General features: G+C 40.8%; 1 protein-coding gene across 3 annotated transcripts in view; it reads left to right on the top strand.

Moving 5' to 3' along the window:
- The first annotated feature begins 4,993 nt into the window (after positions 1 to 4,993).
- The window catches only part of lrch2 (leucine-rich repeats and calponin homology (CH) domain containing 2), a 31,387-nt gene continuing 19,993 nt past the window's right edge, over positions 4,994 to 16,387 (top strand). For all 3 annotated transcript variants that reach the window (XM_007892256.2, XM_007892254.2, XM_007892253.2), the window contains exons 1-2: positions 4,994 to 5,231; positions 16,085 to 16,229. In XM_007892256.2, coding sequence (XP_007890447.1) covers positions 5,003 to 5,231; positions 16,085 to 16,229 — 374 coding nt within the window. In that variant the 5' untranslated portion in view covers positions 4,994 to 5,002. The remainder of the gene's footprint in view (positions 5,232 to 16,084; positions 16,230 to 16,387) is intronic.

Here is a 16,387-nt window from a genome sequence, read left to right as displayed (position 1 = left end):
GGATGGATCGAACCAGGCGAGTGAGGTCCCATTGAGGTGGATGACGGAGGAAGGGAGGTGGAGGAGGATGGCGTGATCGACTGTGTCAAACACAGCAGAGGTCCAGGACAAGGAGGCAGAGGAAGCTCTGGTCACAGATAGAGAGGATGTCATTTGTGACTTTCACAAGCGCAGTCTCTGTACCGTGGATAGGGCGGAAACCGGACTGGAGGGGTTTGAAGAGGGAGTGGGAGGAGAGGTGTGCGTGAAGTTGATTGGCAACAACGCGTTCTAGGACTTTTGCGAGGAATGGTAGTGGCTGGGGTTTGAGGGATCTAGGGAAGGTTTTTTGACGAGGGGGCTGATGACAGCAGTTTTGAGGGGGGCAGGGACTGATCCGGAGGAGAGGGACTGGTTGATGACATCAGCCAGTAGTGGGCAGAGGAGGAGGAGCTGAGTGACCAGTAAGTTGGTGGGGAGGGGATCGAGGCAGCAGATGGTGGGTTTCATGGAGGTGGTGTTGGGTGAGAGGGAGGAGGGAGAGATGGGGAGGAAGGGATGTAGGATGGGGGTCGTGGTAGGAGCAGATGATGGGGAAGGTGAGGGGGACAGAGAGGGCGTGATGTGGGTAATAAGAGGCAGGTGGATGAAGCTGCCTGGTGAACGTTGTGTATTTTAGATGAAAGGAAGTCCATGAAGTCCAGCGCCTTGGGACGTCCTCCCGATGTGAAAGGCGCTCTATAAATGGAATCTTGTTGTTGTCGTTGTTGTTGTTGTTGATGACCTCCTCGCACCTGGCATTGGATGTGAAGATTGAGGAGGCCTGAGGGGGCGCATGGAGGAGGTAGTGGGTAGTGGAAAAAGGACTTTAGGGTTGTGTTTAGCCTCCAAGATGATGTTGGAGAAGAAGGCCATTTTTGCGCATCAAAGAACGGCGGTAACTGTGGAGATGCTCGAGCCACAGTTGGCGGTGAACTGTCAGGCCAGTTTTCCGCCATCTGCGCTCGAGCAGCCGGGTTTGGGTTTTTAGACAGCGGAGATGGTTGTTGTACGGGTGGGTTTGGGGATGGTCCTGGATTTCAGGGGGACGAGGGAGTTGAAGGTGGAGAGGCGATCATGGAGCAACTGGACGGTTGATTCAGGATCTCCGCAGGTGGAAGGTCAGAGGGATAGGATATTTGATTATGAGGGTCTCAGGATATAGCCTTTTCCAAGGGCGGTAGAGAAGGTGGAGGAAAGAGAGATGTGAGAGAGAAGGAGATGAGGAAGTGGTCCGAGATGGCCTTATCCACTATACTAAGGTAGGAAATGTCAAGGCCGTGGGTAATGATGAGGTCAAGGGAATGACGACGATTGTGGGTAGGTGAATCTATGTGAAGGGTGAGGTTTAGGGAGGAGAGTAGGGCAGTGAAGTTGGCAGAAGTGGTGCAAGGGGAGTTTAGGTGGAGGTTGAAATCGCCCATTATGAGCAGGCGTTCAGAGCAGAGGGACAGGGAAGAGAGGAGAGTCAAGATGCCTGTGTGGAAGGAGTTGGGGGGCTTAGGGGGGCAGTAGACAAGGATGTGAAGATTGAGCTTAAAACTTAAATTCTAAGTTTAATTTGGATACTCTTAACCATGGTGATGGGTTTCCGCATGTGTCAGACCCCAGGCAGACAAAAAAACCTACAAACAATTCATTCACTTTGAATGACGATCATTTTTACAGATCATCATTTAAAGGCCTTCACAAAACTCAATAAAGGTAATATGTGACAATATGTAATTTTACATACAAATGGAACCAAAATGCAAAGCTTTGGGTCAGAAAGCAGAACAGGATATAACTCAAGGGATGTGAAATTGGAAAAACAATTAATGTTCTGTAATGCTGAAGTTACATCGTTGTGGTTGAAATTCAGACAATTCTCACTAAACTAGTGGGAAGTGAAACTAGACAGTCCAGAAAGTCCCAGTTGGATAATAACAGTGAAGAAATAAGAAGTATTTATTTATCTAAATCTGACTCTCTTCTCATTTTTAAAACTGTCTCACCATGGTTGTTAACACAATGTTTGATCTGATGGCAAAGAAAACATACCAAATAATGTAGTCTCCCCACTGTTATATGCTCATATTATTTTTCTGAGCTAAATATACTTCATGTTTTCGATACTGCTAAAAATAACTTTTTCATCATATTTGTATTAAATTCCACAAAGTTAACAAAATGGAAACAGAAGATACATTAATTACATGTGAACATTGCTTGTTTAGATCCACAACTAGTAAGAATATATTGCTGGAGTACTCATGGTATAAGTTTTGGAGTCATTTTGTGAAATATGGTATTTTTGTAAAATCTTCCTACCTATTCACATATTGTGAACAGGAATTTCCTTCTTGTAAGATACAAATTCCTGACACATGGCTTATTATACTGGAAGCTGTGGAATAAACAGACCAATTCAACACTAAAACATGTGGAACTCAACTGTTATATTTATCTATGTGACTGTCGCTCCATTAACCGGCAAATGAACTTTAATTGAATAAAGGCAAAGACCAATAAAGTCTGCTTGAACTCACTGTCGTAGAGGCTTACACATGAAAAATAGCTACTGGGGCCAAGTACTGGAATGCAGCCAGTGTCTGTGAGAGATGGAAGCCACCTGTGTGTTATGAAGCCCAATTTATTTATAATAGCCCTGCCCAAAATAAAATAATTTACAAGAGTGCTTTCACTTACATGACAGACTTTCCTAATTCAATTATGTATTCAGTACCTGTAATTTATCAGCCTTTCATGAAAGATCTCTTGTAAATTTATCATATTTCCACTGAAGACTTGCTCTCAGAAACAGACTCCTTTTCAGGTCCTCCCATATTGTATTGTCTCAGTTACCACCTTGTTAATAAAATCTTCTCTGAAAATTTGAAAATAAATTAGTTAAAATTTGTAACTAGAAATATAATTAGCCAGAGAGCATTTGAAATTAATAAGTAAAGCTAAGGGAGTGGGAAGAAACTGAAGTGAAGAAAATGTCAAGGTTGTTTTAGATTATAGATAGATCCCTTACATACAAATAAAATTGGGATTTCATTGTCTCCCAGACTCAACTAACTTAAAGATTTACACAGTGGTTTCCTTCCTTTTGCATGTAAAGGTTTCTGGAGAAGAGATAATGTATATACATATATAAAGTTAAAATATCAAAAGGCAATTTGATGAGTCCTTTCAAGTGTCAATCATTTGGAGTGAGACTTGGTGATTTTTGTTTAGAAATATGACCTAGTTTATATAAATGTCAATCAGAAAAAGTGAACACAGCTCTCACATTATATTTAAAGGCATCTGCAGTCTGTCTTGTTCAATTGAGTCTGTTAACCTTCAACACTGTTCCTAACCAAATACTTTTCCAGTTTTATTTTGAAGTAGCTAATTGAAACAGTATTTTGGGATTTGTCAGTTGGGTGCCGAACACAGGAAGAAAATTGTGGCCATGCTTAAGAGTATCTAAATCAGACTGGGAGTCCCACTTATCCCTTGCCACCTATGCGTGGAGACATTTGTGTGTTTGGAAATGGAGTGCTTACTCTGCCCTGAGGAATGCACCTGCTTAGCTCATTTTGGAATGAATTTGGCACCACAGGTTGAGAAGAGCCAAGACTTTCGGACCCCAGAGTGTATGTTGAGGTATGGCTGGAATTTTATCAGCTAAAATAGCAAGTAGCTTGTAATTGAGATCAACGTCACTGAAGCATGACAAGCATTGCTTGTCCAGTTAAGTGCTTTCGCTTGCAGGGTTAATTGGAGCTGAGTGGGAAGAATCCCTGTCCCCCCAATGACTGGTAGCTCTGCCCCTACAAACGTTCCTGACAATCCAGGCTGGAAACTTTGTCATCAACTGGCTTGGGAACTGGACTACTGAGAGTCTGAGTCCAACACGTATGTTACTATTCTTTTGAAAACACGTGTCAAATCCAGGCTAAGATGGGTATTCGGGAAGGATGGAAGCAAACGAGCTGAAGGACCTTGTTAATCTAAGACGATCATGAAAAGGCAATCCCAGCTTGGGTCCAGAAACCCCCGACTGTCCAGGGCCCTAGGATGTCTTTCCGACACGAAGGGCACTATATACACAGGTGTAAATTGGTGCTGTTGCTTCAAAGCCCTCCACTGTCTTGCCCCCCCCCCCCCGCCCACCTCTGCGACCTCTAACCAACCCCCTATCGTCCTGCTGGCTCCCTCCGCTCTGCCTGCTTCACGTCCCCCGCCTCGCTCGCCCCATCGGCTGGCGGGGCCTTCTGCCACTCTGCCCCCACCCTCTGGAACTCCACCCCGCAGTCCCTCCGCCTCGCCCCCTCCCTCGCCCCCTCCAAGGACCCATCTCAAGACCCTTCCCCTCTTCGACCCGCGCTTTCCATCTCCCTGCTTCCACCCCCCGCCCCGCCCTCCACCCTCCCCGACCCCGTCCCCCAGCTTCGGGTCCGTAACTGCGTCTGCCCCAGGGCCTCGGGACGCCCCTCCCGGACCCGAAAGGCGCCGAAGCAAAGGTAAATTCGCTGTCGTGTTTCTTGTCGATCCGGGTTTCAAGGGCTCACCCCCGACCCCCCCCCCCCAAGGGCAACACCTCCAGCCACGCCGTGCTTACCGTCCGCAAGCAAACGAGGGGGCCGTGTGGCCGGACAGCTTTGGGCGGGTTTGTTTTTGAAGCTATAAATCCAAGTTGTTGTTGTTGTTTGAAAGAAAAAAGAAAAACTTTTTTTTTCGCGCGCGCGCGTGTGTTGTCAGTTAAACCCCCACAGACCGCAGCCCAGTCTCAGAGTGACAGTTGGAGTGGAGGGGAAAATGGCGGCGTTGTCACGTGACGTCGCGCGGACGCCAACGGCTGAGGGTCACGTGCTCAGCGGCGGTCCGCCCCTCCCCCACCTCCCTCCCTCCCGCACTCGCACTCGCGGCCACCGCCGCCTTGCGTTGTTCTTCCGCGCACGCGCGGTGCTCGCCGTCGCGAGAGGCTGAGACAAACACAACCCGGAGAGAAATGGCGGCGAGCTTGGGTGGCCAGCAGCAGCCGCACCACCACCACCATCACCACCCCGCCCACCACCACCACCACCACTCGGCAACCGGGGCTCCGCTCGCACATCTCAACCGCAGCCTTGAGAGGGTCCTGGAGGAGGCTGTCCACTCGGGAATCCTCAACCTCAGCGGCCGAAAACTGAAGGAGTTCCCGCCCGTTAGCTACGACTTGACAGATACGGTCCAAGCAGGTGGGTCTGGCAGCACCTCCCCCCCCCACCCCCACACTCCCCCCCACCCCCACACACTCCCCCACACTCCCCCCCTCCCTCTCCCTCTCCCCCCCCCCACGCCCTCCCTCTCCCATCGCCTCAGCGCTTCAATGGGGGGGAAATGGAGCCTCTGCTGAAAGCCGGAGCGAGCGTCTTTTTTGCGAGAGAGAGACAGAGAGAGAGAGAGAGGGAAACAAAAAAGCCCCCCGACTCCGTAACTCGGTCGCCTCGGCGTCCGCAAATGTGAAACGGAGCGCGCGTTTCGCCCGTTTTTTTTCAAAAAAAAAATTTTTTTTTTTAATTTAAAAAATATAACGGTGCTGCACCGTCTCGTCTCGTCTGAGGAGCGGCGAGCGTTTTGGCGAACAATAGCTGAATTCCGGGATCTGGTGTGAATGAGGTGTTGGAAACCGGCTTTATTCAAGTGCTTTCCAGCTGTAAAGCTCTCTCTCTCTGTGGAAGGATGTGTGGAGGTTTAAAACCCGAGATTGGGGCGGGGGCCCGAATCCCTGGTGGACTCCACGCAACACTGTCCACGATAAGCCCTGACAATAATATCCTCCTCTTTCGCTGGACACATGGTGCTTAGCGTTTTTTCTGATCGCTTTTTAAAAACCGAAATGCGTTTGGATCTCTTGCATCATTTTGTTAATAAGCCCTTCGTGTCGCGGTGCTGTGCAGCATTTTGGGGTCCTCCACGGTCTTATTAATAAACTAATCATGCACGCGGGGGGGGGGGGGGTTACCATTAGATGTGCAGTGAGTTATTTATCCACAAATGGGGGTGGTTGAGTAAAATGCAAATTCTGTAAATCCAAGTGTTATGTTCTTTCCAGCAAAGATGTTAATTAGCCCACTGTTTACTTGATTTTATTCTTACTGTGTATTTCCAATGTAGCATTTTAAAATAGAATATTGATTGTGAATATGTGGCAAGCATCTCTGTAGCTCACAGTCCACACAAGTCGTAATAATAATAATCCTTGTATTTAATATATTGCCTTATCACGTCTTCGAGACGTTTCAAAGCGCTTCACAGAATAGATTCACTGTAAAGTGAATTGACTGTATATTTTGTGGGTGAAACACAGCAGCCATTAATACAAACAACAATAAGTGGTCTGGGTTGGCAGGCTTGAATACAATTTAAGTTATAGCCTTAAATGGTTCACACCTGAATCTACAAATTGTATATCTTGCTTTTATACAGTGTTTTTAATAAAAATACTGTGCTACTTTAATTTGCATGAGTTGATTTCTTGTGCCACTAAGCTGACTGGTAAGATTTGTCATGGGATGTCTGGTGAAATTAAGTAACCAGTGATTAAAATAAATCTTTAAATTGGTTGTATTATTGGCACAGTATTCAACTAATATACCAGACTTGTTTTTTTGTCTCATCTCCAGTCTTTGATTTTGTTAGTCTTTTAACTCCCAGCCATCTTTTGTTTAATAGAAATGTTAATACATTAGATTACTGGATGCAATGGGCTGAATAGCCTTCTTCTGTGATACAACTTTCTATGGAATACATTTTTCCATTTGGATGTTTATTTCATCTGATGGGTTGATATGCATTTTGTTGAAAGTGCAGAGTGGAACTATATCATGATGACAAAGCATAAGTTAAAAATTATGATAATTTCTTGCATTTGATATATTGCCTTTCACTTGGGGGGTAGGGGGATATCTTAAAGCTCTTCACAAGATTTACTGTAAAATGTAGTCACTGCGTATTTTGTAGATGAAAGTCGTAGCTAGTGTGTGCATAGCAATGTCTCATCAATAGCCACAGAGTGAATGAATAATTGTATCTGGGGATTGTTGACAAGGCCACCAGGAGAAACTCTGTTCACTTTTTGAATAGTGCCGCAGGATTGTTAATGTCCACATTCAGATGGTACCTCGGTTCAACATCTCATCTGAAGGGCAGCACTTTAAACCATGGCACTCTAAAATTATTCTCTAAAATGAAATTAGTAGAATTAAATAATGAAATATGGAAACATGTTCTGGTAACTTGTTTTCAGAATTTTTTTTAGTTTTGTGGACAAACTCAGTTGCACCCTTAATAAATTTATTGTAGCATCTTTAAAGAGTTTTGTAAATGTCATCTGAATTACTAATTAATGTACAACTTGTTGTAACCTAACTTGCCTTTAATGAGTTTTTTTAATGAAATGCATATTTATGAATATGTTTCAATGTCAAACATAACTTCACAACACTGGTAACAGGAGGAGGAGAATACAAAAACAATTGCAGATAAAAGAAATGTTTGCTTATGGAATATCAATAAATTACATTGTAGATCTATAATATAAGCAGATGTAGGCCTTATTGCTTCCTGTTAGTTATGGCTACTTTACAGTACTGTTTAATTGGTGCATTATATTTGTAATTACTCCATGGATTTATTCCAAATAGAGTGGAGTTCATATTTCTGTTTATCATTGCGTACTGATTTTCTAATGAACAGCATTTTAGTTGAACTTGTTTGAATTGTGCAAGAATACCTGTTGTGTTTTCATTAAGATGTGGTTAGCTGAATATGAGGAGGCTAAATAGCCTTCAGGAAAATCTGCACCAATTAAACAAATCCATGAAAGATATTTAATATAGCTAACTGAAGGGAATGTGTACCAGTAAAAAAAAGCTTTAATATGTACAGTATATAAAGAATTTGGGTGTGATTGATTGTTCACTAAAAGTCTCCAGACAATGTGAGGTAGCTATCAGTAAGGCTAAGCAAACACTAGGTTATATCATGAGGGTATCTGACAAGAAGTTAAAATAGGTTATTCTAACCTTGTATAGAGTATACCAGTAGAATATTTGTGTGTAGTTTTGGTCATTTTACCTTCAAAGACGCATTGAAGCATCAGTGCCACGTTTCCCGCCTCTGCTATGTTTCCCCTCTGACCGTACCTTACTCCAAATGCAGTCAAACCCTTGTGCATGCATTTGTCACCTCCTGCCTGGAATACTCAAACACACTTCTCGCTGGTCTCCCCAGCTACACTATTCAAAAAATCCAGCTCATTCAGAACTCTGCTACCCGCATACGTATCCAGATCAAACTCCGTATCCCATCTCACCAGTTCTGGCCAGGCTCCACTGGCTCCCCATCACCGAACGGATTGACTTCAAGATCCTCACACTCGTTTTCAAATCCCATCACTTCCTGGCACCTCCCTACCTCTCTGACCCCCTCACTCCCCAATCCACCACCCGGCGCTTCCACTCGACTGGCATTGGCCTCCTGCTTGTCCCTCATGCTCTCCGCTCCACCATTGGAGATTGCGCATGCGGCCATTACGCCCCCAAACTCTGGAACACTCTCCTTCAGTCCCTCTGCCTTGGACCCCCACTTTTTCAAGTCCCGTCTGAAAATCTTTCTTTTTGACCGTGCTTATGATGACCCCCTCACCCGCCCCCGGCTTGGAGTCAGGCTCCGCCACAGTTAAGCGCTCTGAAACGCTACACTATGTGTGGGGCGCTATATCAGTGCAAGTTGTTGTCGTATTTACATTATCAGAAAAGGTGGTGACAGGAAAACTGAGAGAGGCATAGCTAAAGTAGATCTATACAGGCTATTTGACTTGAAGCGCAAGAGCAGAACTAGAGGGTAGAGGTTTAAAATTAAAAGCCTCAAGCAGTACTAGAGATTAGTGGAAATGATTTTTTCCACAATTAGTGGATACGTGGAACAGCCTGACATCAAAAAAGTAGTTGTTGCTAAGGTAACTAACTCCTTAAAAAGGAACTGGATTTCTGAATCTGCTTGATGCAGCTATTAAATGATATAGGGATGAGGCAAATTAATGAAAACTCTAAAGGACACAAGGATTTGCATGATGTTGGGTGGGGAGGAGTAAAGAGAAAGAATGAGTTTGAAGTATAGGTTAGGGTTGAATAGAGGAGATGTGGGATTGTTACTTTTATGTCCTTTTTAAAGATACGTTCTCTGTTTATCCCAGCTTTTCCCATATAATTTTGTTTCATCCCCTATGATCTGGATGCTGTTATGCTTCTGCTTTCTGGATTTGTAGATGAGTCACACTCAGGTGAACAATAAGCTTCTGTTTTACTGGCAAAATAAAATCTGATTATATGACACTGCATATTGTATAGGAGATAGTATGATATGGTCTAACAGATCGCTTACAAAAATAATTACTATTTTATGTCCAGCTAATTATGTATTGAATGCAACCTGTTTGTTAAAGTTTTTTTTTGTTTGCTTGTAAAGAGTTTCTCTTGTAGTTTTCTTTCATGAAAAAATACTTTTCTCTTTCATCCAAGGAGAGAATATCAAAGATACTTTTTGACCAAACACATAATGTGAGGATGGATCCTGGGATTTGCTCTAGTCATAACAGAACATTTGTTTTCTACTTTGTTTATAAGCTGACATGTTTTTTTTAAAACTATGGTGACTGTTTTTCAAAGATGAATTGTGCCATGCAATTGTGACAAAAGTGTCTCATAAATAATACCATGTAAATGAGTATGTATCCAAAGGATACAGAAATCAAAACTTTTGAATTTAGTCTAGTCCAGTATTAACTAGACGTTTAATCAACCCCAAATACTAATCAAAACCCTTTTTTAAATCTCTGTTTGCTGTCTGTCTGCAATATACTGTCCATATAATTTTATATTTAAAAATTGGCTACTTTCCTGTTCTTTATAGTTAGACTATGAATTGGTTTATACAGAATTTTTTTTTTGAGAAATGGAAAGCAAATACTAAGTGACACCAATATGGAAAAATTAATTTACATGTTACAGGGCCAGGACAGATGGAGTTTGCCTTGTACTTAAGGGACCCCTGTGAATTAAAGTGGTTGAGCCAGACTGTAGGAATAGTTGTGGTATAACTTCTGTTATGAACGAGGCAGGATTGCTTCATGGGCTATTTGATGCTTCATGTGGATGTCCTGTATCTCAGCGGTTAGAGCACTCGCCTTGCAAGTGAGAGACCTGGGTTCAATTCCCGGTAGGGTGAAACCTTGGGCTGTTTGTGGGACATTGCTGTACGCAAATTGGCTGCTGTATTCGCCCACAAAACACATAGTCATTGCACTTTACAGTGCATGTGATGTGCTTTGATGTCCCCCTGACTTGAAAGGAACAATACCAAATGTAAGGATTATTATTAATCCAGGGCAAACCTTGGGCAAGTTTCCTTACTCCACACGCTTGATAATAATCCCTCAAGAAAAATAATAATAAATTGGTCAATTCAATCCACGACTGTTTGTGGGACACTGCTGTGCGCAATTGGCTGCCGCGTTTCGCCCACAAATATCCAGTCAATTCACTTTACAGTATGTTGTGAGAAAGCACTTTGAGACGTCCAGAAGCCAAAAAAAGCGCTACATCAAATGCAAAGATTATTATGTTTTATTGTACTGTTTGATTATTTTACAATTCAAGGAATTGAGTCTTAGAGTTAAAATTGAGGAAAAATGTACTGAATTGTATTGAATCTACGAAGGAGGCAGCAATAAACAAACAAAAGTTGAACAATTTTGCTAAATCTGTCGAGTTCATTTGCTCAGAAGTCGTGTTTCAAGCTGTTCAGTGTACTTGTCAGAAAGTACCTGGAGTGTTGTGCACAGTTCTGGTTGTCTTGGCATTGCTGAGCATTCCAGGACCAAATGCAGTGGAAAGAACAATGATGCACTGGTTCACGGTGTTCAAGTGAAGGCCTTTGAGGACAGACTAGTTAATGTTTAAGACTTTCAGTCTTGAAAAGGTATCTCTCAGGATCAACCTTTATAGAGATGTATAAGACAATGTTTTGGATGGCAAAAGAAAATCTGGAATAATATTTCAGATATACAAGCTACCGGGAGGTACAGTATTCTCTTGATACCGAAGTATTCACATGCACAGTTAATTCAACATTAAGTTACAGTAGTTTTCAGCCACTTCCGTGGTGGGGCATTAGATAGCCAAACATTAGTAATATCTAAATGTGTTTTTAGGCTGACTATTATCAGTATGTAGATTTTCATTGCTAGCTGATTGTGCCAAATTGGGAAACAAACCTTGCAAAGTAGATGAGTATTTAGTGATTGTGGTACGTGCAAAAGAACAGATCTACCCTGACATCATTATTCAAATGTCTACTTTTGAGAACTGTTCTGAGGAGCTTATCTAAAATGTAGATTTATATTTGTGTATCTTTAAGAAAGTCGATTAGCAAAACAACAACAAATTATATCTGCATAGCTTTCACGTCAGGAGGACATCCCAATGTACTGGACAGTCAGGGATCTGCATCCAAGCTGGTGGTTGGGTTCAGGAGGGTTGTGGTCGGGAAGGGTAGGGGCAGGAGGGTGACTGAAGGCACGGTCGAAGAGGAGGGTCTTGAAGGAGGCAAGGGAGGGGGCAATGGAGTGGATGGAATTCCAGAGAGGCTTAAGGCCCACCCACCAATGGTGGGGCAGGCAAGGTAATGGACGTGAAGCAGATGCCCACTGAGCGGAGGGAGCGGACAAGTTGGTAGGGGGTTAGGAGGTCATAGAAGTAGGGAGGAGCAAGGCCGTGGAGGACTTTGAAGGTGAGGACCAGGATCTTGCACTGTATACTCTTGTTAGAGCCAGGACAACAAACTAACATAGTTCGTTAAGCTAGAGGAAATTCTAGCAAGCAAAGTTATGACAAAGCAAAGTGCTAACTTGTATCTTTGTATTAAATAATGAACATTTTTACTACTATTTTTCATTTCTGGATTTCTTGACAATCTTTTAGCATACCTTGATTACTTATTCCACTTAGAAAGTATGCTATACGTTTGAGTGTACTTAGGTTTTCTAACCCACTTCCTTCTGAATATCCGTTCAGGGTATTTTTGGTATTACAGTGTAACACCCTGAGCAAGATGTTACTGAATGCATGAATACATCCGATAGCTTCAGAAAACCATTACCACAGTAGATCAAATTTTGCTTGCTATTTTTACCAAATTGCTGCTTGTTTCTACAGTTGGCTATTGCTGAAATCTTTAAATTTATCATTTGCTTTATAGCTGTTTTGGGCATATGTCCTCGTCACTAGGTAATACTGAAAATGGAAGCTAAATCATGTTCCACAAAATATAACTGTTGTGAATTTTGCCAGTGATAGGATGGATATTCCATAGCTAAATCAAAGNTTTTTTTTCCTAGAATGATTGCATGCAATTTCAGGGACTAGCACATTGCATGGAAATATATAGTCAAGGGAACACAAACATTGTTTTCTATAGTACAATTGGTGAAGGCTGAAAATACGTTTAGAGTTTTTTTTTCTCTCTCTCCCATAAGGAATTAGAGCTATACAAAATGAGTCTGATTTGACAAACATTTATTTGCCCTCAGCTTTGCCCTTTCAGACAGAAGAGTAAGAGTTTTAAGAATTGTATCAGTCATAATTTATTCTGGTAAAATTCTCGAGTTAAACATTTTAAGATGTTGAAATGAAGCTATATATTAAATCGATGTTCAAAATAATATGGTAAAAGAAGCAGTAAGATTAATTCCAGACCAAATAGACGAGGGAAGGGATATGTTGACTGCATTCATGAGCAGGCTTCCTTGCAGATCAGGTGGACTTGGAATTTGTTAAATTTGGGTTTGCATTCAATAGGCTATCCTAGTTAAGGGGTAGCCTGTTTGAACTGAATTTATAGCCATCCTGGAGTTGAATTAGTTGAGGAGTGACAGCCCATCAAGTAGTGTATTTGATGTTTTTTTTTGCTGCTTTTTATATTGAGTTGCATTGGAGTTATCAGAATGGTAAGCAAAACTGGTTTAGAGATGTGGTCATGCTTTCGTGCAGAAGACGGCAAAGTCATCATAAAAAAAATTAATTTGGGATATTAATGTCTGCAGCTCATAGTCAAAATTGGACAGATTCCATTTTGTTTACATTTCTGTACATAAAATTAAAATTGTCAAAGATATGAAACAATCTAGGACTAGTTGTTCAAGGTAAGAGATAAAAACAAATCTGAACTGTTTAGATTGAGAGTGCAGTATAACATAAAAAGGACAATATTTTGGTGTCTGATTTCTGTAATTACTTATTTAACAATAATACCTTTTAGTTGTGTTGAAATATTGGTCAGCAAGGAAATTTTTTTTGTTTGTACTTGAGCAGATTCGGTCTATAGTTTTGGAGGGGGGTGGGTGGAGAGAAGAGGAAGAATGACCAGGAGGCATAGCGAGCAGGCCTATAAATGGTACAAATGGATTACATGAAACCATTCAGTTTGGATATTTCATCAGAAGAGCTTTGCAGAAGGAAGCTCAAGGGGCTTTTTCTCCCCAAGCTCGTCTAATAGTAACAGCTGAGACAATACATTTGATTCAGAACCATTCATCATTGTGAAGATTGAACTGTAATCTAACAATCCGCTTCAGTGCCTTTTCTTTTTTATCTTTTCTTTCTAATTCCCAGGATCTTTTGTAAAAAGCCTAAGAAAAGGGCCAAGAGACAAAACTAGAGAAGGACCATAGACTATTCTGTATATTGGCACCATACATGGATCTTTAATAATTTTTGACAGTGTATTCCTTGCAAAATTCAAAACTTGAAGATACTTGGTCAGTGCTAATGAATCTTTTGACACTAAAAACATGAGCACAGCATCAATTAAGTGTTAATGAAATCTGTAATATATCTCACACGTTTCACACTTTGGTGCAAATTAAACCTATTTGTTTTGAAAGCCTCCTGAAAACATCCTGAGCTTGTGTAAATATTTTACCTAATGTTGAAAAACAAATGTTGCTTTGAAAATAGATGAGTATTACTTTAAAGTCGGTTTACACACACTAGATGTTTACGATGTATATTCATTCTAGTTGGTGTGGATTGGTAATTTTTGGATAGATTCAAGGAAATAGTGGATATATTTTGAACATTTGATCACATCATCAAGAAAGGTGATCTGATAAGTTCCATTTTTCAATCTAATAAGAATAAATCTGTTGTACTGTAGGTATTAAATACAATGTGCTCTGTGCAATTAGAATGTCTTGCAGTGCATAAAACAATGCTTAATGAATTTTCAAAGAAAAATGCCAATTGATTAGGGTGTCACCTGTACAGCAAAAGACAAAAAAAGAACTATTTGGACTTTCACATAGGGAAAATGTCTCAAAATGCTTTACAAAGATGGAGCGGGAGCCCAATTTCAGAACTATTCGAAGGCAAGCTGAAATAGATAGGTCTTCAGATATTTTTTGAAATGGAAGAAGGAGTGAGGCATGGGGGATGCATTTCATTTTGAGACCATTCCTGTGGTTTCCATACTCTGAAGTATTGAAAACTGAGATAACCTAAAAAAATTAAAATTTTTCCACTCTCTCCCCAGAATACACTTAATGCAAATATTAACTATAACTATGAGTTTTATTAATAGATGTTATAGAATTGAAGAATGCTACATGCAGGGGATAAGTAACTTCATGGTATTTTTGGTACCACGTCAAAAGGTCTTTGATTCTTGTGATAATGTTGACAATTATAACTAATGCTTGGCAGCATTCCACAGATGCCTGCAAATTCCTGTAAGGGTTAAAGGTTGACAACTGAAGCAATTATTTGTGTTGTATCTTGAAGTTAATATTACACTGAATGTTTCATTTATCTTTTAATTCTTGAAAAATCTGCTATTTTTCTTCCCACATTTTTTACAATTGGAGATTTGTGTTAAATTCAAGCCTAAATAAATATCAGTGCATGGTATTGCAGATATCGTAATGATTAATAGGTAAATATGCGCATTCCATTTGCTATAATAAAAATAAATCTATTACAGTTATAATGTGAAATAACTCTTACATTTGAGTTCTAAACTTGGTCGTACAATATAACATCTGCTATAATAGATGCTGATGGAAGCCTTCAGGCTTTCCATTGACATCTACTATAAACCTTACAGCCTCCTCAACTGCTTAAATAATTATTTTTCCCACTTTTCATCTCGGAAAGATTAATGTCTATCTTCTGCAGTGTTACGGTGGCTACTTTCTCTCCCTGTGTGATAGGCATGTTTAATCTTCCACCACTCCAAACATTGTCTCTTCCCACCCCAACACTTTGCAGGTGTGGAAGATGCAACACCTGTCTTTATTTCTTCCTACACCATTGTCCTTTCTGTGTAAGACAACACTTGAAATGCACTTCTCCTTCTGTATATTGTGCATTTTTAATAAAGTTGGGAACCCTGCACTCCAGTCCAAATATTAATTCAAGTCAAGTGCCTTTTGAGGACCAAGAGTGTCATTTTGCCAGTAACATTCTAAAATGTACATATTTATTTTAAATTTTTTGCTTCACATAAAATAAAGAAATGTAATTGCACATGCAATTGACATATTGACATGCTTTGATGAAAACTGAGGCTGATGTTTCAAACATCTTATTTTTATAAATAGGTCACCTTATACAGCTGGAGAGTAAAGCATTATCCGTGTGTGTCATAATAAATTAGGTCAGTGTGGTAAATGGCTCTTAGAGCAGCACATTGTTGAACTGCATTAAAGAGGCACGGTTTTATTTTAGTATAGGGAGAATGACTACAAGAAACAAATTGGTTTTGTCACAAAGGCACTCACAATCAATGCAGTGTATTGAAGTCTGTTATAACACAAATATGTTGTGTGTTACCTGCAGTGTTAGGCATGTCAATTGAGTTTTAAGACACTGAAATGCAAATAAACTAATTTTTTAAAGATTTGAGTTTGGCATAAAAATATGAATTACAAGCACAATTTTTGACAATAGCAGTCAGTTCTATAAATGCTGCATTTCATTTTTCTCTCTTTTAGATCTTTCGAAGAACCGGTTTATTGAAATTCCACAAGAAGTCTGTCTTTTTGCACCATTGGAAACATTGCATTTATACCACAACTGCATCAAATGCATTCCGGAAAGTGTAGTTAATCTACAAATGTTAACATTCTTAAATATTAGGTAAGTATTCAAATGTTTCTGTAACTGAATTGTGTATATATATAATATACACACAAGTTAAGGTCTGTTATTAAATTCATCAGCTACTAATAATAATCCTTGCATTTGCTATAGCATCTTATCATGTCGACGAGACATCTCAAAGCGCTTCACAGGAT

This window comes from Callorhinchus milii, unplaced genomic scaffold (genome assembly GCF_018977255.1).
Source record: "Callorhinchus milii isolate IMCB2004 unplaced genomic scaffold, IMCB_Cmil_1.0 Scaffold15, whole genome shotgun sequence".
In the NCBI taxonomy this organism is placed as follows: domain Eukaryota; kingdom Metazoa; phylum Chordata; class Chondrichthyes; order Chimaeriformes; family Callorhinchidae; genus Callorhinchus; species Callorhinchus milii.
Note: the sequence above shows the minus strand (reverse complement) of the source record. Positions and strands in the feature narration are given on the sequence as shown.